The sequence below is a fragment of the Oryx dammah genome, unplaced genomic scaffold (genome assembly GCF_014754425.2).
Source record: "Oryx dammah isolate SB20612 unplaced genomic scaffold, SCBI_Odam_1.1 HiC_scaffold_22, whole genome shotgun sequence".
NCBI lineage: Eukaryota > Metazoa > Chordata > Mammalia > Artiodactyla > Bovidae > Oryx > Oryx dammah.
The window spans coordinates 6,016,875-6,041,965 of NW_024070206.1; the positions used below are offsets into that span (position 1 = coordinate 6,016,875).

General features: G+C 43.0%; 1 protein-coding gene and 1 long non-coding RNA gene across 6 annotated transcripts in view; one reads left to right on the forward strand and one right to left on the reverse strand.

Annotated features, from left to right (window-relative positions):
- Window positions 1–2,263: 2,263 nt before the first annotated feature.
- On the reverse strand, window positions 2,264–21,354 carry LOC120880905. 2 transcript variants are annotated; one of them, XR_005725153.1, is made up of 5 exons: window positions 21,265–21,354; window positions 20,234–20,352; window positions 10,821–10,967; window positions 5,717–5,844; window positions 2,264–2,516 (listed from the first exon to the last, which is right to left on the reverse strand). It is a non-coding gene; the product is annotated as an uncharacterized LOC120880905 (long non-coding RNA). The 2 variants fall into 2 exon arrangements; XR_005725152.1 differs by lacking the exon at window positions 10,821–10,967 and having other exon boundaries at window positions 21,265–21,349.
- TXNL1 (thioredoxin like 1) overlaps window positions 20,735–25,091 on the forward strand; it is a 34,917-nt gene continuing 30,560 nt past the window's right edge. For 3 of the 4 annotated variants that reach the window (XR_005725151.1, XM_040264324.1, XM_040264323.1), the window contains exon 1: window positions 21,530–21,908. Coding sequence is in view for 3 of the 4 variants with exons in the window: in XM_040264324.1 (XP_040120258.1) it covers window positions 21,811–21,908 (98 nt within the window). In the remaining variant the exon portion in view is untranslated. Of the gene's footprint in view, window positions 21,909–25,091 lie in introns of all 4 variants that reach the window. The other variant, XM_040264325.1, reaches the window with a different exon arrangement.

The following is a 25,091-nucleotide window of genomic DNA, read 5'->3' on the forward strand; positions in this document are numbered from 1 at the left end:
TGCTATGCTCTCTTCCAGGGGATCTTGCCAATCCAGAGATGGAACCTGCATCTCTTACATCAGGGGGTGGATTCTTCACTACTAGCATCATCTGGGAAGCCCATAAGTAATGTAGCTAATAGCATTAATAAAGTCACAGTATAGCATCAAGAGACATAAAACATAAACAGTCTGAAAACAACAAAGAGAAAAATTCACAATGCTGTTAGTGTAACTAGTTGTAACCAGGATCACGATAAGCCAATGAGTCCAGAGGGGAGCCTGCTGTAGAAGGCAAACTCTGGAGAGATTCAGTAGAGGGGAAAAAAGTAAATGTCTTATCTTCATCTCCAAAGGTACACTTTAACAACTTGCTGCTTGTTGTAGTTACCGTAAAAGGAAAGGTTTACTCTTCTTTGGAAAACAAATAGTCAAAGCCATTAATATTTAAGAGAAAAAGTCATAAAATTATAAATTTTATTTATCAGGTCATCCAGCCCCATGCAATTAATTCTTGTTGATTTAGAATGTTTTGTTAGTAGTTTTACAAAGCCATGAGGTTTTCCATTTGAGTTTTGGTATTTCTTACTCAGTTCAGTAGTATGATCTCAAAGTTACCAGAAACCAGGCTTCCCTGGTGCCTGGCTCACTGGTGAAGAATCCATCTGCCAACGCAGGAGACATGGGTGTGATCCCAGATCTGGTCCATGCCGTGGAGCAATTAAGCCCATGCGCCACAATACTGAGCCTGTGCTCTGGTGCCTGGGAACTGCGACTACTGAAGCCCACATGCACTAGAGTCTGTTCTTTCCAAGAAGAGAAGCCGCCGCAGCGCGAAGCCCGTGCCCCCCATGAAGAGCAGCCCCCACTTGCCACGGCCAGAGGAAAGCCCAAGCAGCAATGAGGACTCAGCACAGCCAAAAAAAAAAAAAAATAAGTGATCAGAAGCCTATATTGTCAAAAAGTCCTTTTTATGAATCTTTCTGAAGATCCTGTTTTGTAAAAGCATCAGAGCAAACTAATAACTGTCTATATAAATGACAAAAGACTGAAAATGGGATGGTTAAAGATCTAATTACAACTGACAAGGGAATTTGGTTATGTCTGTGACACACAGTATATTAAGACAAGAATTAGATTTATGATTGATAATATACTAGGATATATCCAAATTTTAGTAATTTTGTATTAGTAACATACAACTGCAAGGAGATCCAACCAGTCCATTCTGAAGGAGATCAACCCTGGGATTTCTTTGGAAGGAATGCTGCTAAAGCTGAAGCTCCAGTACTTCGGACACCTCATGCGAAGAGTTGACTCATTGGAAGACTCTGATGCTGGGAGGGATTGGGGGCAGGAGGAGAAGGGGATGACCCAGGATGAGATGGCTGGATGGCATCATGGACTTGATGGACGTGAGTCTGAGTGAACTCAGGGAGATGGTGATGGACAGGGAGGCCTGGCGTGCTGCGATTCATGGGGTTGCAGAGAGTCGGACACGACTGAGCTACTGAACTGAACTGAACTGAACTGAACATATACCCACATGATAAAAGCTAAGAAGGTTTATCATCAGTTGACAATGTTTCCCATGTAATTTAACATACTACATAAGCCTCATTAGTTTAGTATCTCTCTTTGAGATGTTTCAGAAGCCCTCTGAAGCATCCCAAAGTTTGCTAGAGATCAAAAGAAATTCATTTAGGGGACTTCCTGGTGGTCCAGTGGCTGGAGGCCCGAGTTCAATCCCTGGTCAGGGAATTGGATTCCATATGCCGCAACTAGGAGTTCTCATGCCGCAACTGAAGATCCTGAGTGCCGACTGAAAAAGTACACACAACCTGAAAGTTGAGAGTTCAGTTTTATTCCGTGGAAATTTTTAGAACTAAAGTCCAGGAGGCAGTATCTCAAGTAGCCCTGAGAGAACTGCTCTGAGGAGCTGAAGAGAGGACCAGGTTACACAGAGGTTTTGCAACAAAGGGCAGGGAGTCTGAACATCGAAGCGTTCTTGCTCTGTTGAGCCTACGTGCTGCAGCCTTTGAAGCCCACACACCCTAGAGCCCAGCTCTGCAGTGAGAAGCCCATGCTCCACAGCAAGAGAAGCCCCCGCTCACCACAGCTGGACAAAGCATGCCCAAAGCAACAGAGACCCAGCGCAACCAAAAATAAATAAGTAAATAAATTTTTTAAAAAAGATGATTGTTAATTAAAGAAAACCATGTATCTCAAATCAAGCAATTCAGCACTTTTCTGTGTATGGAAAGATGCAAAAGTCTAGGCTTATTGAAATCATTTCTTTGATTGCACCTCGGGTCTCTGGGGCCAGGGTCCTGCGTTTTTCCCATTCTGGGCTTCCTTTCTGCAAGGCTCACCATAGGGAGTGGCTGTGGTTGATGGCTGCTAGATCACAGGTGTTCTCCTTGCTGAGTTCTCGGAGGGCTCACCAGCTCACAGTGGAGGGCTGCAGTCGCTGATGACAGTGACATCCTTGTTTACAGATGTGGCAGGAAATATTCCATTTCTCGTGCAGCTGGGACCTGGCACAGCCCAGTAAATAGATGGATGAAAGTGTATATTTTTTAAAAATTTCATTTAGAACTTGATTGGGGAAGCTGTCAAAGATATCAAAAAGGTTTTAAAACACTTGGTCAGGTGGAATCATAGGTCACTGTGAAACAATACTTACTCAGTTAACCAGAGTGACAATAGAAGATTTTAAAGGCAAAACACAGAAAGTTACGTGTATGTGTGCGCACGCTCAGTTGTGCCTGACTCTTGCGACCCAGTGAACTGTAGCCCACCAGGCTCCTCTGTCCTGGGACTCCCCAGGCAAGAATACTGGAGTGGGTTGCCATTTCCCTTTCCAGGGGATTATCCCAACCCAGGGATCAAACCCATGTCTCCTGCACTGGCAGGCAGATTCTATAAAGAATAACATTGAGCCACCAGGGAAGCCCTTACAGAAAGTTAACAGACCACTGAAAAGGAAAGAGATTTTTTCTGTTATCAAAAAGCAGATCAATATGTCAAAAAAATTTCCTCTTAGCAAAGAAAGAAAATAAATTTCTAGTTTTGCACCACCTTATCTTTAATATTAAATTTTATTTTCATAATTAAATTTATTCTACTCTTGGATAATCCTGACCCCACATAGACTTCCTTTATAAAGATTCCTTTTTTCTCACAAATCTTTTATATCCTTATTTGTCTGTCCCTTTCCTGCCCATTTAGAAATAATCAGATTTAAGACAAAAATCACTTTCTTTTCCTTTAATGAAATGCATTTCCATTCTTTATATTTTTCCTTTCCTCTGAAGATGTTTTCCTTATTTAATTAAATTGATTACACATAATAGAGTTCTTAAGCTTTAAAAACCTTCCTTTGTAGTAAAAATTAAGAAGTAAGCAATTATGAATTCTTTTCACATCGCTGCTGCTGCTGCTAAGTCGCTTCAGTCGTGTCCGACTCTGTGCAACCCCATAGACGGCAGCCGACCAGGCTCCCCCATCCCTGGGATTCTCTAGGCAAGAATACTGGAGTGGGTTGCCATTTCCTTCTCCAATGCATGAAAGTGAAAAGTCAATTACCACTCTATAAATAGGCAAACTTACATATACTATTTGTGATTTCTAAAAATGTTTTATAGAAAATTTATGCATGCATCCCCATAATAGTCCTGAATATCTTTAGTTTCTCTATTTCAGTAATTAATATTTCAGAATCTTTTTTACTTGACAATCCTTTACCATTTGTAAGCAGACATACAGTTTACTGAAGAAAAAAGCAATCTAAAAGTTCCCAGTTAAATTTTATTTGGGGACCTTATTAAGACTATAACCCTGGGGAAAACCTCTCCAATAGCTGAGAAACTGCTCCAAAGAAGTAAGGGAGGAGCCAGGATATATAAGAGTTTTCTGCTTGGCGGGGAAAAAGAACGGTAGTCAAACATCCCAAAATGACTGCTAATCACACAGACAGGCACCTGGAGTTCATGGTTCTAGTCTTGTCTATCTATAGGAAGGTGCGGGAAACTGGGCTCACTGAGATTATCCCCCAGATATGCATCTTAACTACTGAGGGCCAGTATCCAAAGCAAATAATGCTTCTTGTTTTCCTCTATCCTGAGTTCCCCTCAAGGTGCACCATTTGGGGTGGGGGATTGAGGGGGCTACAGGGGCTGATTTGACCCTTGTTAACTGCAATGGCAGGCGACATTCTTTACTTACTAGAATGGCAGGCAACATTCCCTGTGCACACCACAATAAGACAGAAAGAGTTCCCCTAAAAGCTCTTACCTCATTTATTTACTTGTTCCCAACAATTATGTTTAGATTATGCATGAAATCCTTCATGAGACATCAGACCAAGTTAGCCATCATCCCAAGCTGTTCTTCTTGCTAATAAATTTCATAAGAGATAATCTTTGGTAACTTTTTAGTAAACCTAGGTTCAATAAAAGACATGTCTGTATTAATTAAACCAATAAACTTAAACTTTAACACTGTATATTAATTTAATATTGAATATCTCCCAGATTATGTAAACTTGAAATTCATTTGGGTTAGTTACTGTAACATTTATAAATATTTAATTTATGAAGACTTACTTTTAAGTGAATTAAATAGAGCTCTTTAACAAATTGATTTTGATAATACCATCTGGAAGTAGAGACATATATCTATAATGTAACACACAGATAAACAGATACAACCAGAGATCTCACAGCTTCATTTTAAAACTCAGTCAAGAAACATGTATTACAATATAAAACTTACTAGTTTATAAAAAAAAAGTGGAATAAGTTAAGTTTATCCACACAAATGGCTACGGATTTTTACTATTTGCAGAAAAGACTTTTGAGATTTGTATTCACAAGAGTCAGACAAGACAGTGACTGAACAATTCATCTTTGACAGAATCTGAAGGAGGCTGTGATTCAGATTATAGGTGAGGGAGCCTTTCTAGCAAGTTTGAATTTAAAAAGGTCTCTTCTCCCTCCCCTTTAAAAATATTCTTTTTTAAATTTTTAAAATTTTTTCTTGGCTGTGCTGGGTCTTCGTTGCTACACCGGCTTTTCTCTAGTTGCGGCAAGCGGGGGTTACTCACTGCAGCGGCTCCTCTTGTCTCAGAGCATGGACTCCAGGCCCCAGGGTTGTGGTGCTCGGGCTTAGCTGTTCCACGGCATGTGGAACCTTCCTGGATCAGGGATTGAACCCATGTCCACTGCACTGGCAGGCAGGTCCTTAACCACTGAACCACTAGGGAAGTCCCAGACAAGAAAGTTTCTTTAATAAATGAGTGTCACAAGGGGCTACTGTACTATGGGCGGACTCGCCTCCACCTCTCCCACAAGCTTCTGGTTGCCTGAGAGAGCTATAAACCGGCCAGGAGGAATTCTGCCCCTATCTTCAGAACTGAAAGCTCACCTATGGTATGTTCACTTTTATTCCAACAAACTCTATGAAAGCAACCCATTCAAGGAAAAGAACAGGACTGTCTCCTACCTAATCACCCAGTCCAAACCTCACCAGTGTCTTTCAGCTGAGCAAAGTCTTCCCAGCATCTTTCAACTTAGAATTCAAGGTACTTCCTTCCTGAATTACCTTAAGTTCAGGGAAACTCTACTAGTGTGGAGTCTATACACCACATAATAAAAATCAGGATCAATCATCCAAGACAGAAACTTCCAGACTAGGAAGACTTACCGTAGACTTCTCCAGACTAGGAGAAACTTACCGTATCATCTGGGCTCATTTAGGAGATGGACAGGGACACGGGGCCTGGCTGGTAGCAAGTGTTTGGATCCTTGCCGAGTTTAGGCAAAGGAGAGCAGTCAGCTGTGGGACACTCCGTGGTCACCAAAACTGTTGACCGGAAGGAAAACAATGTAGAAGCTGTGAGTTGAGTTTTATTCATGGACCTTACTGCGAACTATAGTCCAGGAAATAGCATGTAACTAACTCTGAGGGGACGGCTGCAAAGAAGTAGGGATGCAGGGAAGGAGCCTATATGAATTTTTTGCCTCGGAAATACTTGCAGTTAAACATATATCTTGGTAAAAAGATTACTGCTAATGACAAACACAGAGAATCTCAAAAATTATTTTAGTGCTTTTCTATGCAAGAACCTGGCATCACTGAATTTCTTTCTTAAATATGCATTTAACTTCTTTGAGGCCATATATTCAAAACAAGAATACTTCATTCTATTCTTCATCCTGAATTCCCCTCAGTGCACACTGTGGGCAGCTGCAGCGAGTTGCAACTTAACGCTTTTTGGAACTGAGTAATGAGGGAGACTCTTTGTTCTTTTTGTTTACAGCTGCTGTGGCAAACTTCTCGCTCTCCTCCTCCCATCTTAGACACTCTCTTCCCACAGAGACGTTACACATCCATCAGCGTCCTAAATGGCATACCCCGGTTTCCTTCACTAGGCCATTTAGCGTCCTTTGGGTCTCAGGTGTTGTTTCTGAGATGCTGTTTCTGTTGATTTGTAGAGACCAGCTCTGCTTCTACCATAATGAGAAAAACTAAATCATAATGCTGACCTAGAGAGTCAATAGAACACTTGGAAATCAATAATTCTGAAATTGTCTTATACTGCAAACTGGAGTTCTATGATTTTTTTCTACTTTTGACTAACAGCCTGGCAATCACATCAGAGAAGAGGGAAGAGCAGAAAAATGATGTTAAACAGAAATTAATTCCTTGGCCAGCTGGGTTAAATACACTTACTCTCTGTTGTGACAATGAATACATTTAAGCCATTAAGTCCATAATCCCTTTACACTCTGTAAGGACTTTTGGAAATAAAGGAAGGACAGAGTGTTAACAAAGGATAATGTTAGGCTGCGTGAAAGTTTCTTTGCTTTGTAAAGAAAATCTGTTAAGTTATCTTTCCCAGACAAAGTTGACCCTTTTATTCAACAAACATTAACTGTACACTTCCTGTGTTTCAAGTAATATTAATATTACTTGAAAAATTAATACAAAGGTTAATTGGAACATTAATGAGAAACTTTCCAACTTTTAACTTTCTGGGCCCTCTCCAACCAGTTTACAAAATTTATTGCCAATATCTGTATATGTGTGTAATCTCCTAAACCACAGGACTAAAATAAATGTTCAGATATTGAGTTCAGAAAAATTCACACTTTTATACACACACATATATATATTACACATATAATCTTGCTGAAAATTAAGATTTTTGCCTTCAGCATTCTAATACTTTCAATATTATATAAGTATATGCGCTGACCTCAGTCTTGTCTAACTCTTTGTGATCCCATGGGCTGTAACCCGCCAGGGTCCTTTGTTCATGGAATTTTCCAGGCAAGAATACTGGAGTGGGTTTCCATCTCCTCCTGCAGCGGATCTTCCCAACCCAGGGGTCAAACCTGAGTCTCTTGCTTTGGCAGGTGAATTCTTAACCACTGAGCCAACTGGGAAACCCCCAATATTATACCCTAATGCTAACCATTTTCCACAGGACTGGAAAAGGTCAGTTTCCATTCCAATCCCAAAGAAAGGCAATGCCAAAGGATGCTCAAACTACTGCACAATTGCACTCATCTCACATGCTAGTAAAGTAATGCTCAAATTCTCCAAGCCAGGCTTCAGCAATATGCGAACCATGAACTTCCAGATGTTCAAGCTGGTTTTAGAAAAGGCAGAGGAACCAGAGATCAAACTGCTGACATCCACTGGATCATTGAAAAAGCAAGACAGTTCAGGAAAAACATCTATTTCTGCTTTATTGACTATGCCAAAGCCTTTGACTCTGTGGACCACAACAAACTGTGGAATATTCTTCAAGAGATGGGAATACCAGACCATCTGACCTGCCTCTTGAGAAATCTGTATGCAGGTCAGGAAGCAAGTTAGAACTGGACATGGAACAACAGACTGGTTCCAAACAGGAAAAGGAGTACGTCAAGGCTGTGTATTGTCACCCTGCTTATTTAACTTATATGCAGAGTACATCCTGAGAAACACTGGGCTGGAAGAAGCACAAGCTGGAATCAAGATTGCCGGGAGAAATTTCAATAACCTCAGATATGCAGATGACACCACCCTTATGGCAGAAAGTGAAGAGGAACTAAAAGCCTCTTGATGAAAGTGAAAGAGGAGTGAAAAAGTTGGCTTAAAGCTCAACATTCAGAAAACTAAGATCATGCCATCTGGGCCCATCACTTCATGGCAAATAGATGGGGAAACAGTGGAAACAGTGGCAGACTTTATTTTTTTGGGCTCCAAAACCACTGCCAATGATGACTGCAGCCATGAAATTAAAAGATGCTTGCTCCTTGAAAGAAAAGCTATGACCAACCTAGATAGCATATTAAAAAGCAGAGACATTACTTTGCCAACAAAGGTCCACCTAGTGAAGGCTATGGTTTTCCCAGTGGGCAAGTATGGATATGAGAGTTAGACTGTGAAGAAAGCTGAGCGCCGAAGAACTGATGCTTTTGAACTGTGTTGAGAGTCCTTTGGACTGCAAGGAGATCCAACCAGTCCATCCTAAAGGAGATCAGTCCTGAGTGTTCATTGGAAGAACTGATGTTGAAGCTGAAACTCCAATATTTTGGCCATCTGATGTGAAGAGCTGACTCACTTGAAAAGATCCTGATGCTGGGAAAGACTGAAGGCAGGAGAAGGGGACAACAGAGGATGAGATGTTTGGATGGCATCACTGACTCAATGGACATGAGTTTTGGTAAACTCTGGGAGTTGATGATGGACAGGGAGGCCTGCTGTGCTGCAATCCGTGGGGTTGCAAAGAGTGGGACACAACTGAGCAACTGAACTGAATCCTAACCATAACCCTGGAGGAATTATATAAAAATCTTGCTGCTACTGCTAAATCACTTCAGTTGTGTCCGAGACTGTGTGACCCCATAGACGGCAGCCCACCAGGCTCCCCCGTCCCTGGGATTCTCCAGGCAACAACACTGGAGTGGGTTACCATTTCCTTCTTCAACGCATGAAAGTGAAAAGTGAAAGTGAAGCCGCTCAGTCGTGTCCAACTCTTCATGACCCCATGGACCGCAGCCTACCAGGCTCCTCCGTCCATGGGATTTTCCAGGCAAGAGTACTGGAGTGGGTTGCCATTGCTTTCTCCATGAAAATCTTGAAAGACTTAAATAATAATTTTTTTGTTGCAATATATAGTTATTGAAACAACTGAAAAGCAAAGTGAGGAAGCAAGAATTTGGCAGATTTAATTTCTACAGAAGGCAGTCTCTGCTTCCCACCAAGACTCACAAAATAGAGAATTCCCTAAAAAGTGTTTGGATGATAGGTAACTAAATTGAATGACACACGTCCATCAAGATATATGGCTGTGATATAGTGGAATGTGAGAAATACACACCATAACAAATAGTGGAGAAAGAGATGAATTACTTCTGGGTTGGAGTGATGCTGGATAAATACATTTGACTTTATGGAGATCTACAAAAATGGGCAGGATTTAGACTAAGAAAAACTTGGAAAGGAAAACAACTTTGTTGCTGGTACTGAAATGTAAGACATGACTATATATATAATAAACAGGAGGTTTAATTCAGAGGCCATAAAGTAGACATATGTAACGAGAAACTGTGATATAAGGACTCAGTTACTTCTGCCCCACGAGGGACTCCTTCAGTCTTTGTTGAAAGACTCTCTCTTTGTTGAAACAGCTCTCTTAGCTTGATGTAGTCTTTATGAGAGTGGGCCTAGACCCAATAACAGAAAAATAACTTGGGGAAAAGTCAAGTAAATTCGGCTAACAGGAAGCCTTGACTGTCCTGAAAAGCTTTTTGGACTTTATTCTATTGTTTTTTCCCCACACTGCAGAGCTTGTGGGATTTTAGTTCCTTGACCAGGGATCAAACCCAGACTTCCTGCAATGGAAGACTGGAGTCTTAACCATTGGACCACCAAGAAATTCCCTGGACTTTATTCTAAAGGCAAGAAAAAGCCACTGAATTTTTAAATATTTTTATGTACTTAACTGCACTGGACCTTCGCTGTGGCACAGGAGATGCTTAATCTCCCTTGCAGTATGCAGGATCTTTTAGTTGTGGCATGTGGGATCTAGTTCCCCGACCAGGGATCGAACCCATGCCCTCTGCATTGGGAGTACGGAGTCTTACCTGCTGGACCACCAGGGAAGTCCATCATGGAAACTTTTACCAATACACTATGGTATTTGTATTTTTGTATTAAAAATTACCGTAGATTTAGTGGCTTAAAATGACATGCATTTATTGCCTCCCAGTTTCCATGGGAATGGTGTTTAGGCACAGATGAGCTGGGTCCTCTGCTCATGATCTCACAGGACTGCATTCTCATCTGGAGGCTTGACTAGGAAAGAATCTGACTCCAAGCCCACTTAGGCTCATTCATTTCCCTCTGGCTAGGGCTTCCCAGGTGGCACAGTGGTAAAGAGTCCACCTGCCAGTGCAGGAGACTCAATGTGGATCTGAGCCCTGGGTCGGGAAGATCCCCTGGAGGAGGAAATGGAAACCCACTCCAGTATTCTTGCCTGGAGAATTCCATGGACAGAAGAGCCTGGCAGGTTGTAGTCCATGGGATTGTAAAGTCAGACACAACTGAGCGATTGAGCTCAGCACTCATATGGCTAAGAATCCCGTTCCGCAGGTCCTACAGACAGTTCCCTGCTGCCTAGACTGTCTCCCAGCATGGCAACCTACCTCTTCAAAGTCAGTAAAGAGCATCTCTCTACTGAGCACAAGAAGGATGGGGTCACATACCTGTAGATACAGATGATATAGATAGTAACCTATCTATAACCTCTATCTATTTCACGCAGGGAAGTCACAGTCCATCACCTTTGCCATATTCTATTTGTTTAGAAGCAAGCCACAGGTCTCATCTGCACCCAAACAGAGAGGATTATACAGAGCGTGAGTCATGGGGCAGTCACTGTAGGGTGTTTCAGCCACAAGCATTAAGGTAGCAGCAACATATCATGTGACCTGGATGGGAAAGAAAGACAATCAAACAAGGAAGCTGTCACTGTTGTTGATGTTTTAACCAAAAATACACAGTTGTCACCGGAATTACACATGGAACCCATGGGGTAAGGGTCAGGAATGTCAACATGCTACATTTTACTGCTTATAGATATTAAAACAAAAAACTCAAGTATCATTCTGTCTTTAGAATTTAGTAGCTATTCCCCTACAGCACACTAAAACTTCCTGGACTTCCTAAGTTCCAGGTTCTCCAAAAAGCAAAAAGATTTGTTCCTCCAAATTAATGATTTTCAGGAGAGAGAGAGAGATGGTCAAGCGCTGCCCAGCGGTCTAGCATTGTCCCCATTCCTACTATCATTTTCGAACTGTTTCACGCATGCTGTTCTTTTCTTCCTCATCCAGTTGTAAATCTGTGGTTTGGTGTTCCCCACAGTGCCTAGCACTTTGCCAATTCTGTCCTTTCCTTAATGGACCCATTGCCCTGAAAGTCGCGTCATGTTTGGGTCTTCACGTAGGCACTTAGAGAACTCACTCATCATCCTGTCGCAGCTTACTGGGTTAAGTGTTCTTTGCGTGGTTTTGTGTGATTGTAAAACCCTTCAAGAGTTTCCCTTTGCACTTTCTCACATGACATGAAATTCAACTGGGGAGACTTCTCTTTTTTTTCCCCTATCTCATGACTTCCACTGAATCTAGCCACTTCTTTCCAAGTAACTGGATGTCTTTTTCCAGAAACATCTCTATGTGCCCCCGACCCATGCCTTCTGAATTGGAAGGAGGGAAGGTGATGAGATTTTGGGGTGCTCAAGCTCCTCTCAAGTGAGGATTCCGGGGCCCCTCATTGAGCTCCAAGGGGAAACCAGGATCTGAGGGGAAAAGCAGTTAATGCCACGTGGAGCTCTGTCACCAGCTGCAGCAACAGGGGCTGAGGCTCGTCCTGCCAGCCTCTCACTTCTGTTTCCCTTCAGTATTAGGGGCCCATCAGAGCCCAGGAAGGGTTGCTCCTCAAACCTGTGTGATTAAGAGGATCTGTGTGCTACAAATAGTGCCAGATTCGTTTTCCAGAAAAATCCACTTCCCAGCCCCATGGAGAATGGTTTGCTCACTGCTTGTGCTATTAGCTTCTCCAGGGTCTCTTCAGCTTTCCACCCGAGCTCACCTATCCCTGGGGCAGCTCCTGGTGAATGCTTGAGCAAGCTGAAGTTAGTCAAGAGCACACTCTTCTTGGGGAGTCCTCTGATCAATGACTAGCAAGAAGGGGTACCCCTCTTCTCACTGTACCATCTTCCTTTCCCTCTTCCTCTTCCTCCTGCTTCTACAACTTTTCTCTTCACTTGAATATTTTCTGATAAAAAAAGTTGGAAAAAAAGAAGTAAAGATTAAACAAAGTTTTGTGCTGTTTTATTTCCTTGGCTGCACCACGAGACATGTGGGATCTTAGTTCCCTGACCAGAGATCAAACCCTCTAGGGTTGGAAGCACAAAGTTGTAACCACTGAAATCCCTAAATAAAGTTGCAATAGGAAATAAGAAACAGACACACTGAGCAATGCAGTGTATATATCTGATTTTGATAGTAATTCAAATAAGTTCTAAACTAGGAGAAAAATGGGAAATTTTAACCCTGGGTGGATATTTGATGACAGTAAGGAAGAATTGTTAACGCTTTAGGTGTGACAATGGTGCTTTGGTTATAAGTTTTAAAAGAAGCCTTGTTTTCTAGATGTGCAGGCTGAGATATTTACAGGTAAAATTATACGATGCCTAGCATTGATCCTCCTGCTTCCGATTCTAATATTTTGAATTTTGGTGAGAAATGTTGTTTTTAACCTTAAATAACCACTTCCATATTGTATGAAAGCCGCTAACATACGTTTTGTTTTTATTGAATGTCTTCAGCACTTGGTTCTCAGATGTACTCACAGTATGCAGGTATTGCTATTCAAGAACGGACTAACTGATGAGGATGCATATGTTTGTGTGTGTGTGTGTGTGTGTGTTTGAGGACATGCCAGAGAAAAGGCTTTGAATACAGTGAAAACCTTAATTTCTTCTATATTTGTATATTCTAGCCGGACAATACCTACTACACTACCACAGGAAGAATAACTCTCTTTATAAGTAACTAAGTCAGAACATAGTTATGTGTACTTCTGTTTAATTTTTCAGTTCCAACGAGTTACCAACCCCCAGCATACTCTTCCTAAACATTAAAATGTGGATTTTTTATTTCAGAGGCTGAGGTGATGAAAATATTTGTCCAAATATCTGGCTTTCTTAATAGCAACTCGAGATAGCTTAATGACTTCTGAACCTCAGATATAAGTTCCAGAAGAAAAAACTACTTTGCATTTCTGGGAAACTCCCAAAACTGACTCAGAATTGTCAGCAAGTTTCCCCAGTACGTTCACAGAGGAGGAGATTTATGACAGTGACACCTCATTGAATGACATCCTGGGAAACTCTCACCTCCAAGACAACGCCTGATTTCCAACACTAAAGAATTCAGTGGGACAAGTTGTCTATCTGGTCAACAGAAGGATTTGCTGTCTAAGGGGAGATCACACCCCTTAGACTAAAAAGATATTGCACCACCTAGGGACAACTATGGGAAATGTTTTGTTTTCAAATTCAATGGCTTCCACCCAGAAAGGGTTTAGAAATTATGAAGCAGGATTTCCTTTCCAGTTAATCATTATACTATATAAATTACATAATTTGTCCTCAAAATTTTAAAAATAAAGCAAAGTTTCTCACCTGACATTATCTTTTTTAAAAGTTACCCAGTCAATAAGCTTTGTTTTTTTAAGTTCTCTACTGGAACAAGCTAACAATGAACTATTAGGCAAGAGTATGTAGAATACTGAGGTGTGATTTTGATAAGCTAACCTAGATAGCACATGTAAAAGCAGAGACATTACTTTGCCAACAAAGGTCCGTCTAGTCAAGGCTATGGTTTTTCCTGTGGTCATGTATGGATGTGAGAGTTGGACTGTGAAGGAAGCTGAGCACCGAAGAATTGATGCTTTTGAACTGTGGTGTTGGAGAAGACTCTTGAGAGTCCCTTGGACTGCAAGGAGATCCAACCAGTCCATTCTGAAAGAGATCAGCCCTGGGATTTCTTTAGAAGGAATGATGCTAAAGCTGAAACTCCAGTACTGTGGCCACCTCATGCAAAGAGTTGACTCACTGGAAAAGACTCTGATGCTGGGAGGGATTGGGGGCAGGAGGAGAAGGGGACGACAGAGGATGAGATGGCTGGATGGCATCACTGACTCGATGGACGTGAGTCTGAGTGAACTCTAGGAGTTGGTGATGGACAGAGAGGCCTGGCGTGCTGCAATTCATGGGGTTGCAAAGAGTCGGACATGACTGAGCGACTGAACTGAACTGAATGAGGATTTTATATAGTTTATCTGATTCATCAATAATTTTGTATCCCTGGATTTCTGCTAATAAAAATTTAGTTATTTAAAGAAGTATATCTCAGAGAAATTTATGGGAATTTTTTTTGTAGAATAAAAGTTCTTCTTCATTAAATTCTTACCCCTGCTTTTGGAAAACTGGCTTCACAAAAGGATTACATTTAAAGATAAATGAAGATCAGAGATCGTACAGTTATTGCATAATGCCTGCCCAACAAACATTCAAATATGTATTAAACTGCAAAACTGTTATCTATCTTTTATACCGGAATGCTTTGAAATGATTAAAATCAAATTGAAGATCACCTCAAAAATGGTGGATGGTGGATCAAAGAACTAAACATAAGAGCTAAAATGATAAAATTCTTAATGAGAATATAAGGAATCTTTATCATGCAGGATTTGCAAAGATTTCTTGTATATGCCACCAAAAGCACAGGTTATGAAAGAAATAACAGGCAAATTAAAGTTTATCAAAATTAAAGACTGCTGTCATCAAAGAACACTATCAAGAAAGTGAAAACACAACCTATAAGATGGGAGAAAACATTTGCAAATCATATATGATAGGGATTAATAGCCACAATATATACATATATCCTACAATCCCCCCAAAAAATCAATTCAAAAATGAGCAAAGTAACTACAGAGGTATTTCTCCCCCAAAGAAAACAGACAAATGACCACAAAGCCCATGAAAAGATGCTCAATGCCTTCAGTCTTTAGGAAAACACACATCAAAACTACAATGAGATACCACTTCCTAGTCATTAGGATGGCCGTCCACTGCCCCCCACCCCCACCCCCGCAAAAAAAAGGAAAAGGAAAAGTGCCGGCAAGGATGTGGAAAAACTGGAACTCTTAAGCATTGCTGGTGGGAATGTAACATGGTGCCACTTGGTAATGCCGTAAAAAGTTTAACTTAGAACTACCATGCTGAGTGCTCAGGTCCAACTTTCTCTGATTCCACGGACGGTAGTCCGCCGGGCTGCTCTGTTCATGGAACTCTCCAGGCAAGAATACTGGAGAGGGTTGCTATGTCCTACTTCAGGGCATCTTCCCAATCTATGGATAGAACCCGCATCTCTTGCGTCCCCTGCATTGGCAGCCAGGTTCACCACCTTGCCACCTGGGAAGCCCAAGAATTACCATATGATCCAACAATTCTACTCCCAAGTAAACACCCAAAAGAGCAGCATCATAGAAAAGGAAAGCAGTGGATTTAGGGACCTGTAGTACTTACTCAAATGATCAGTGAAGGGAAACCCCAGATGAGAGCCATGTAGTATGTAATATAAGGCAATCAATCTAGACTAAACATGAGGATAAAAGGCTCCAGGAAGGAGATAACCAAAAAAAAAAGGCGAGAGACAAAATACAATGGGCTCTAGAACAACATAGTTTTGAACTGCTATGGCCCACTTATATGCAAAGTTCTTTCACTAAATCCGTACTATGATTGTCTGAATCCACAGATTCAGAACTATGCATATGAAGGGCTGACTGTCAAGTTTTACTCAGATTTTCCATTGCAGGGAAGGTTGGTGCCCCTTACCCTGACAGTGCTCAAAGTTTAATTGTAGAATGTTCAGTATGCTGGAAAGTTAAAAAAATAAAACAACACTACAATAAAGGTAAATAGTGTGAGCATACAAGGCAATTAGAAATTATCAGGGAGGGAATTCCCTGATGGTCCAGTGGGTAGGACTAGGTGCTTTCACTGCCAGGACCTGGGTTCAATCCCTGGTTGGGTAACTAAGATCCCACAAGCCATGTGGCATGGCCAAAAAAAGAAAAAATACCAGGGAAAACAAAATGTGTAATAGAAAGTTCCAAATACCACCATATCATCAGCGCGCGCGCACACACACACACACACACACACACACACACACACACAGAGGTACTAACAGGTAACATCACAAAACATAACTGTAGGCTGGATCAGCTGTCTGCAGAAGGCTGACTCTGGTCACGGGCACTGCCAAATGCAGTTCTGAGGTGGGGACTCCCAGAAGGAATAGCCTCTAATAGTGGCATCTCCCATTACCATGTAAGGAAGACATAGGGGTAGTTTGTGAGGGCAAAGTCACTCAGTCGTGTCCGACTCTTTGTGACTCCATGGACTATACAGTCCATGGAATTCTCTGGGCCGGAATACTGGAGTGGGTATCCTTTCCCTTCTCCAGGGGATCTTACCAACTCAGAGATCGAACCCAGGTCTCCCGGACTACAGGTGGATTCTTTACGAGCTGAGCCACCAGGGAAGCCCAAGAATATTGGAGTGGGTAGCCTATCCTTCTCCAGTGGATCTTCCCGACCCAGGAATCAAACCGGGGTTTCCTGCATAATATGCAGCATATTTGACTTTTTGAATATGCTAATCTCAGGAATGGAAAGAGCAGAATAATCACAAGTCATTCTTGCAGAGGTTTTTGGGTCTGTAGGTTTTTTTTTCATGAAAATTCTAGGAAATGAGGTTTTTAGGGTGGCATATAGAAATTCAGAAACATAGTATCATGTTTTGGGAAAATTCCATCCACTAAAATCTTATTTTACTTAACGAAATTAAGCTGCTGCTGCTAAGTCGCTTCGGTTGTGACCGACTCTGTGCGACCCCATAGATGGCAGCCCACCAGGCTCCTCCGTCCTGGGGATTCTCCAGGCAAGAACACTGGAGTGGGTTGCCATTTCCTTCTCCAATGCATGAAAGTGAAAAGTGAAAGTTGTTCAGTCGTGTCCGACTCTTCGTGACCCCATGGACTGCAGCCTACCAGGCTCCTCCATCCATGGGATTTTCCAGGCAAGAGTACTGCAGTAGGTTGCCATTGCCTTCTCCGATGAAATTAAGCATTATTAGTTAAATGACACCAGACCAATTAACTGTGAATGTTATTTCTTAGTTCTTACTAATCGGACATGGAAGAAACCTGGAAATTTTTTGTAGAATTCTTCTGTAGGATTTTTTTTCTCATGTGCTCTTTCTTGTTTTATTATTTGTATTATTATTCATAGACTATCTATAATTATTAAAGAAATTTAGAAAATATAGGTGAGAAAAAGTCACCCTTTAGAGCATCACTTTGTAATAGTGTCTGCTAAATGTTTCCATGAACACATATAAAGTCTGTTTCTGTATAATGTTGACTGTGACCTTGACAGGGCTAAGCAGTGCATAACTGTGTAACGGAATGAGTTACATACCGCTCTGAAAGGCAGTCTTGACATCAGTAGAAGAGGGACAACCGTCATCTGGCCTGCATCTCCTGATTGTGTGAGGATCCCTTACAACAGAGTGTTTCTCCAAGGACAGCCTCATTGGCTAGGAGTTCTACCAACAGGCAGTGATTCCAATTTCCAGCCCTGAAGGGACCAGGGGACACCATAGTTATAGGAACTCCAAAAGGACAACGGTATGAAGAGCCTCCGGCCAGGAGCTATGGCCTGCGGCAACAAAGCTGGCCGGGAGCTGTGAGAACTAACAACTGGGCCTCCCTCTGTTTTATCCTTTAATCTCCAACGAGAAGCTCCAACAAGGAATCGATCGATCCAGTTCTTGTGGGTCACTTTCCTGGAACTAAGAGCAGGGTGAAAAGAACAGTTGAGAGTTGGCAGAGAAACAGATGGAAAATAAACAATAAAACGTGTTTATCGGATTTAACCTTTACAATCCCTCTTTTTATCTTGCCTCTTGGGAATCTGTAGATTTCTTAGGCCTTGTTTTCAAAAATCCTCTCCGCCACTTAATATTTACCAAACCTGCCTTAGTTGAGAGTCTTTCTATTTGCTTTTTGGGCAAAACCAGGGTGACCCTTGGGAATAACGGTAATTCCCCTGTTATGTACTGAATTGTGTGCCTCCAAACTCAGGTTGAAGCCCTGATCCCCAGTGTGACCATATTTGGATATAGGACTTTTAAGGAGGTAACTGAGGTTAAATGAGGTCATGAGGTGGGTCCTAATCCAATAAGAGCTGGTGTCCGTATAAGAAGGGGAAGGGATGCCAGGAGTGTACACGCTTATGTATGTGTGTATGGGTGCACAAGCAGAAGCCACGTGAGGACAGTGAGAAGGGATTCTCTACAAACCAAGGAGAGAGGCCTGAGGAGAAACCAAACCTGCTGACACCCTGATCGTGCATTTCCAGTCTTTATTTCAAAGCTGTGAGATAAATTTCTGTTAAGGCACCTAGTTTGTGGCATTTTGATATGGCAGCCCTAACATACTACTGTTTATAAAATCTTTTACTGAGCACCTTATATTCTAGTTCTTTATATACATCATCTACTATTAAACTTTCTTAATCCTAGAAAGTAGGTATTCTTCAGTTCTCACAGACAAGAAAGCTGGAGTTCAGAGAGGTTAGCAGCTTGTCTATGGCCACAAAATAATAAGTAGTCGAGGATTATTATGGAAACTTTTGTCTCTTTGGGTCCAAAGCCATCACACTATTCTGGTAGCACACGAGAAAGGAATATAGTTACTAAGGCTCTGCTCTGGCTGTGTTCAATTAGGAAAAATTATTTTCTGTTTCTGCAGCACACTTAGGCTTCTTTTCACATTTCTTGGACTTCAGTTATATGCCAGACTGATGACTCTCAATTCTGTAGCTTTAGCCTTCTCCTTCCTCTCATGGATACCTCTACAGGATAGCCTAATGGCATCTTAACTCAGTAACAGAGAACCAGAAGGGACCTCCCTGGTGGTCCAGTGGTTAAGAATTCACCTTGCAATGTGGGGAATGTGGGTTTGATCCCTGGTTGGGGAGCTACGATCCCACATGCTGGAGCAACTAAGCCTTCGAGCCACAACTAGAGTGTCCAAGTGTTGCAATAAAAGATCTTGCAGGATGTGATGAAGATCCCATGTGCTCTAACTAAAAACTGAGGCAACTATGTAAATATTTTTTAAAAGAGCCAGCAGATTGAAATACTTGCAATATCCTAGACTCCTTCATTTTATCAAATTGGTTCAAGGGGTCACTCAAATCTGTTGTTTTTATCTAATTGTTTCTCAACTACATCATTTGACTGCAGCTGCCCCTGTAACTCACTTCCTGGATTACCTGCAATCAGCTCCTAAACTGGTTTCACTGCCTTTCATCCTTCTTCCTTTTTTTAAACCTCTGGGCTTTTTCTAAAGACACTTGTAACCACAAAATTTTCCTGCAGTGACTACTCCATTACTTTCACATCAAAATACAATTTAGCCAGTCATCATCTGACCTTCACCTTCCTCTTCAATTTAATCACCCCAGCTACAACCAAAGATAAACCACTTATTTGTCACCTAGCCTAACAGTTAAAAGAACATACTAGCATTAGGAGCTTCCTTGGTGGCTTGGCAGTAAAGAACCCACCTACAATGCAGGAGTCATAGGAGACATGGGTTCAGTCACTGGGTTGAAAAGATCCCCTGGAGGAGGGCATGGCAACCCACTCCAGTATACTTGCCTGGAGGACGCCATGGACAGAGGACCCTGGCGGGCTACAGTGCATGGGGTCGCAAAGAGTCGCACAGGACTGAATCAACTTAGCATACACACAAGCTCTGGTGTTTGACTGCCTTAAGTTGAATGCTGTCTTGACTTCACACAAGCTGTGTGAACTCTGGAAAATTAAGGTTGTTGTGTGGATTAAATGACCTAACATACTCAAAGAGCTTGTATGTTGTCTGGCACATAATTTGTTAACTCTTACCTATTATTATTATTAGCAGCAGCAGCAGCATTCTCAACTATGCATTTGCATCGAAGCTTTCTCAGGGTGGAGTACTCTGTTATCTGGCTATGCCCTTCTTCATCAATATTTGGTTCAGGAGACCACATCTAGTAGCAAACTTACCTTGCTCCTTTCCACTGTTTCCTTTGCAAACTTCTTTGTTACTGTAACTGCGTCTATCACCAGGTTCTGAGTTCCTAAAGTAGGGTGGTGAGCTGGTGAAGACTGGACAGAACCCTGGACTGCAAGATCAAACCAGTTAATCCAGATCAAACCATGTTACTCGCTCAGTCAAGTAGGACTCTTTACGACCCCATGGACTGTAGCTTGCCAGGCTCCTCTGTCCATGGGATTCCCAGGCAAGAATACTGGAGTGGGTTCATATTTCCTTCTCCTGGGGATCTTCCCAACCCAGGGATCGAACCCGGGTCTGCCACATTGCAGGTAGATTCTTTACCATCTGAGCCACCAGGGAAGCCCATCCTAAAGGAGTGAGTGAGTGAAAGTCGCTCAGTTGTGTCCGCCTCTTTGCGACCCCATGGGCTGTAGCCTACCAGGCTCTCCTCTGTCCAGGAAATCAACCCTAAATATTCATTGGAAGGGCTGATGCTGAGGCTGAAGTTCCAAAACTCTGGTCACCTGATGCCAAGAGCTGACTCACTGGTCAAGACTCTAATGCTGGGAAAGACTGAGGGCAAAAGAAGCGGGTGGCAGAGGACGACATGGTTAGCATCACTGACTCGGTGGACATGAATTTGCGCAAACTCCGAGACAGCAGAGGACAAGCCTTGTAGGCTACATAGTCCACGGGGTCGCAAAGAATCAGAAAAGGACTTAGCAACCGAACAACAACTGAGGCCCAAGTTCCATGTTCTCAGGCGCATCATACCTTCCGGATGACTACTCAGAGAAAGCCTGTGTACCGAAAATGCGTTAACACATGTTCCTAAAGCCCGTGCTGGAGACGGTGAGGGACAGGGAGGCCTGGCGCGCTGCAGGTCCATGGGGTCGCCACAAAGTCTTTTTATCTAATGCTGCGGTTTGTCCCCAATGTGAGACAGAACTACACTCTTAGTATTTCCGGAGGGAACTTAAGACCTAAGGCAGCAGTCAACAACCCCGGGGGGGGTGGGGAGGGAAGGTTATTTTCTCACTTTCTCACCCCTCGGTGAAAACTCTAGAAAACTCTTCAGTGGAATTAAAAAAAAAGAACAAAAACAAAAAAACCCAAGTCTCAGCATCGCGAAGAAAGACGAGACCTTGAGGCGTAACGTGCGCCTGCGCAAGCGACCGCTCGTCGTCCGTGCCTGCGCCGCTCCAGCCAATGAGGGAGCCCTCAGTCGAGGGTGGGGCCACAAGTCGCGCCTTAGGATTGGGCAGCGGGAGCCCAAACGGAAGGAGCGGAAATAACGCCAGCGTGCGCAAGCGCAGGAGGCGGTGCCGCGCGGTGGCTGCCGGGTGCCGCCGGCCGGCCTGTCCCTCGCCTCTCCCCTCCCCCCGGCCCCGCCCCCTCGGCCGCTCCGCTCCCTGGCGTGACTCGGCACTGAGAGAGCGCCGCGGGGAGAAGACGCCGCGGCCGCCGCCTCCTCAGTCCAGGCCTGGGCCTTCCCGCTCCTCCCGCCGCTTCCTCCCCCGGGACCGCTCCTCCTTCAGGTTTGAAGCCGGCGGCGTCGCGGCCGCCCTGCCCAGGCTCTCCGAGAATGGTGGGCGTAAAGCCGGTCGGGAGTGACCCAGATTTCCAGCCAGAGCTGAGCGGCGCGGGCTCCAGACTCGCCGTGGTCAAGTTCACCATGCGCGGGTGAGGCCGGGCCCGAGCCCGGGGCGGGGGGTGGGGGGCGCCGCAGCCGTCCTCTCTCTCTCTCTCCTCCAGGCCCCTTCCGCCTTGCCGTCTCCTTCCGTCCCCGGAAGTGTCCGGCCCCGGCCCCGGCCCCGGCCCCAGGCCGCTGCCCGGTGAGGCCTCAGCCCCTGGAACTGAAGCCCCTGCTCGTGGCCCCGGGGGGCGGCTTCGGCGGGCTCGCAGGCCTGGGCGGCCGCGTCCCCCGGCCCGCGGTCCCCGCCCGCTCCTTTGAACGAGCTCTGCGCTCGCGGGCGGCCTGGCTCTTTTCCTTCTTGTCTGCGGGCGTCTTCCTGCAGCGGCCCCTAGCTTTCGTCCGTCCCCTTTTTTCCCAGGGTCCAGCTGTCACTTGTGTCTTAGGAATCCCCCCCCCCCCCCTCAGATTTAACTTACCGAATGGTTTGTCTTCACCACCTGCAGGTCTGGAAAACGTGAAGGAAGATTTTAGCTATGCAACTAATCCGCCTTGTGCTTAGACCTGAGGCTCAGCTCAGCTAATGCATTTTAAATTAAGATGTTCGGTCAGGATACTTTTTTACTTTTGTTAAGGGTTTTGTTGGTTGTTTGGTTAGTAATCTAGGTCGCGTTGTGTAAGAAGTTGCGTCTGATCAGGGCAATTATAGTAGATATATTTACATATATACAGTTCAGGTCAGGTAGACAGGTGTCCACACATCTGGCTTTGACCGAATAGACTCCATTTTTGACTCGGTGATTTAAGAGGAGAGGGAACTTGAAAGGTGTTACCTGGCTTTCGTAAATCTCGACATAACTCATAGGTTGCAGAGCCGGTGGATCTTCCACGTTGGGTGTGTGGTGTGTTTCTTTGTGAGAGTGCTGCGTTGGAAGTGGATATTCAGAACCAAGGTTTCAACAAGTTTGTGTCTTTACTGACCTCCCCATGCATGTCAGTGCCAACCCAAATAGAAGGATTAGAAGTGTCTACTTGACACCTTGACCATCCTGGTGGTTATTTACACTATAACTTGGAGAAATCTCCTACAAGTATCACTGTTTACGTAACAGATTTTGTTGTCCAAGATCCCCTGGAGGAGGAAATGGCACCCGCTCCAGTGTCCTTGCCGGAGCAATCCCATGGACAGAGCCGCCTGGCAGGCTAACCATGGAGTAGCAAAGAGTCGGGCACGAATTAGCGACTAAACAACAACAGACTACATAAACGTAAGGCGGTGTTTTGACTCTCTGAGCAAAAAGTGCTTCAAATCTTTTGAAGATAATTCAATAAATGTTGAATATCTAAACGGTAGCATTAGGATTAGATTCATTTTAGGGGATGGAGGGAAGCAGATCGAGATTAAAACGAGTTATTTTGGGACTAATATGGAATCGCAGAGGGGCCTTGCATTAGATTTTAAAGTGTGTCTTCCCAGTTTTGTTGGTTTTATAGTGACAGTATTCTTAATATGAGGAAATACTTATACAATTGTTAAGTTCTAGGCCAAAGGAAGAGGTGATTTTAACAACAGATCTCATTTTTAGTTCAGTTTTCTAGTTCTAGTCATTGGGACGGTTTATACTTTGGTGCCTTTATGATAAGCTCTCTTTTTCTCTTACCATAGCAGGAGGAGAAATGACAGAATTATACATAATTTATTTGACGTGAGAAAAGTTACTACCATCCCACGTTAGGCCAAGAACACAGTTTTCTCAAGCACCTATTTCTTAATTTCCTTTCCATTTCTATTTTAAGCCATATTCCTTATTCTCAATTTCCATGCTTTATCCATCTTATTAATTTTACTATGCAAATTGTTGCTCTTCTGTTTAAGAATTTCCGTGTCTCTCCAATATTATTTTTCATTTGTTTTTTTAATTGTTATATGTTACATAAATTTGCCACTTTAGCCTTTTAAAAATGTACAATTCAGTGGCATTAAGTACATCCACCATGTTGTACCACCATTACCCCTATCTCCTAGAAATTTTTTCCTCATCTCAGACTGAAACTGTGCACCGTTAAACAGAAATTCCCATAGCTTCTCTCCAGTGCACCCAGCCCCTGGTAGCCTCTCTTTTACTTTCTGTCTTTATATGTCTTTTTGTTTATGGCTTATTTTAGCATGCTCTCAAGGCTCATCCATGTTATAGCATTTGTCCTATTTTCCTTCCTTCTTCTGTTTCGTGTATATACCACATACTGTTTATTCATCTGTTGATGAATGGTTGATGGACATTTGGATGGTTCCGTCTTTTGGCTATTGTAAATAACACTGCGGTGAACATTAGTGTGCAGGGATCTCTGTTAGTCCCTGCTCTCAGTTCTTTTGGGTTATACCTATGAGCAGAATTGCTGGATTATAATGTAATTCTGTGTATAACTTTTTGAGAAACCACCAAAGTATTTTCCGCAGTGGCTGCACAAGTTTGCATTTCCACCAGCCCCGCAGGAGAGTTCCAATTTCTCTACATATCAACTTTTAAAAATATTTTACTAGCCATCTTAGATGGGTGTGAAGTGGTTTCTGGTGGTTTTGATTTGCATTTCCTTGATAACTGATCATGTTGAGCATCTTTTCACAAGCTTATTGACCATTTGTCTTCTTTGGAGAAATGTCTGTTGGGAGTCCTTGGCCCGTTTTGAACTGTATTATTTGTTTTTTGTTGTTGTGGATTTGTGGGAGTTCATTGTATATTGGAGACCTTAACCCTTTTTCAGATGCATCATTTGCAGATATTTTCTCCCACTGGTTGCCTCTTCAGTTTTTTGATAGTGTCCTTTGATGCACAAGCAGAGTTGGAGAATTGTGCTGAAGTCCCGCTTATCTGTGGTGTTTTTCTTCAGTTTGTGCTTTTGGTGTCATATCCCAGAAGTCATTGCCAAATCCAGTATCATGGGTATTCCTCCCTATGTTTTCATCAGAAAATTTTCTAGTTTTAGCTCTTAAGTTTGGTGTGTGATCTATTTGTAACTTTTGTATATGGTTTAAAGTAAGGGTCCAACTTCATTCTTCTCCGTGTGGCTCTCCAGCTTTCCCAACACCATTTATTGGAAAAACTGTCTTTAACCCACTGACTGGCACCCTTCTCCAGTATTTTTTTAAGCAATTAAAATAATCATCACTTCTTAATACATTTAAGTTAGTCTGTATAAGAGACTTACTTAAGCGCTTGTTGACTCCTACAGTC